Consider the following 1,763-nt stretch of genomic DNA (forward strand, 5'->3'; position numbering starts at 1 on the left):
TGTACAAGTATTGAGCAATTGCAAGCGCCTCCATAACGAAGCCGTTCGATAAACATGTGCCATGCGGTAGGTTCTTCCGAAGTGTCCCGGATATCTCTTATAAGCATAATAATGCATTTCTCTCCCCCAACTTGGCACCATATCACCTCGTGTTCTTTTGTAACCCATGATCTGAGACATCACATATTCGCATATCGCAGTGATTAAAGGTTTTCCTGGCGTGCAAAAGCTTTGGATCAACCAAATCACACAATCAAAGACATTATGAGTTGCTTTAACTTGACACGGGTGAGGGGTTTGGGGGAAAAATATGCTCCATGCTGCCCCCTCTTGCAAAATATCCACGGGATTCGAATATGCACACATACAAAAATGGATATCACGATAACAATTCGGTTGAAATAGACTCGGAGTAAGTGAAAATCCTTTAATGTTCAAACTCTGACCTAAAGTACACATATCCCTCATTGGCTCAGGTCGTGCGCCAGGAAACGAAGGTTCAATAGAATCTCATCCCACTATAAGGTTTCAAAGGCTTTCGAACTATGCACTGGGGACAAGAAGTCTGGCTTCCGGTACTGTCGTCCCAGGCAGCTCAGGTCCAGATGAATCAGTCTAGATCTCAAGGCGACTCTCGTAGGCAAAAACAAGCCTTTTCTCAGCGGCATCCAGCGGAGAAAGCCGTTGAGTAGGTCCAGATCAGATAGATGTAGCCGGTCTGAGATACAACTCTTTATTTTCCCCTGGACGTGGAAGCCATCGCTATGGATTTAGAGTTTGTGAAGTTTTTTTATTTGCCTTTGCCGGTAAGTAATTAATGTATTTTGCAAATACCTCGGGCTTGGGCGCTAAATCACATGCATAAAGAAATAGTGGGGTAATTCCACAACGAACAAAAGCTGTGGCATTTAGAATTATCGATTTGTCAAAACCTTATTTCTTGCAGGCAGATGTAAGGTCTTCTTGGCGTAAATAGAGTTTTGTTTCCTCGCAGGGTCAAGTTTGTGGATCTGAGACCCGAATATTTCACAGCCACAGAATCAAGACATTGGTGCCTCTTGGCAAATTTGAGAATGTTTCAGCGCAAGAAACAACGGCTACTACCCAATTACAATGGAGATAACTAGCCGCCACAGAAAAAGAATTTCCTTGTTTACGTCCTGGAGGCACGGTTCAAGCCACATGCCGGCTTGGTGCCTGGCCTGATTATACTTTTTCTTGCAACTTGACACCAGAGGTTTTACTTTCTGGATTTTTACAAGCTAATGTATCGTGTGGACTGGTCTTCGCAGAATGTTGTTGTCTGCGGAAATGATCACAATTGCAAATTCTGAAGGCCCACATTAAAACCTCAGAGGGGAGAGATGAGATCATATAAGAAGGTCTACTTTCCACTCCAAATGGAATTCTAACACACATCTCTTGAAATAGTACGCTCAGCACATTTCATAGTATTGGAGGATTCTCATTTGTCATTATGAGTCACGGGTTCTGACTCATTATCTCTTTGGTATTTATTAGTCATGTCTTTCTATTACTCATACGGCTATGATTTACTATGTTTTGTGTTACCTTTCTTTAGTATAAATATGGGGCATTCCCCCTTCTCTACTTAGTTGGAATAACACGCTCAATTACTACACTTCTCTACATACACTTTGTCTAGGTTATGAGCCCGGAGACCATCTACGCTTAAAACACTCCAAACCATTTTTACTATCAAAGTACACTCTATTATTTCACTTTAAAAACATGTCGAACAA

The 1,763-nt window shown here is 41.9% G+C and overlaps 1 protein-coding gene across 1 annotated transcript; it reads left to right on the plus strand.

Annotated features, from left to right (window-relative positions):
- Positions 1-356: 356 nt before the first annotated feature.
- Positions 357-575, plus strand: H6S33_011685 (uncharacterized protein; the record flags this gene model as incomplete). The annotated part of the gene is made up of 2 exons (XM_044843074.1): positions 357-412; positions 477-575. Coding segments are annotated over 2 exons (155 nt in total), but the record flags the coding sequence as incomplete, so codon positions are not given.
- Between the last annotated feature and the right edge of the window lie 1,188 nt (positions 576-1,763).

The sequence above is a fragment of the Morchella sextelata genome (genome assembly GCF_020137385.1).
Source record: "Morchella sextelata strain SCLS chromosome Unknown scls_6, whole genome shotgun sequence".
Lineage (NCBI taxonomy): Eukaryota > Fungi > Ascomycota > Pezizomycetes > Pezizales > Morchellaceae > Morchella > Morchella sextelata.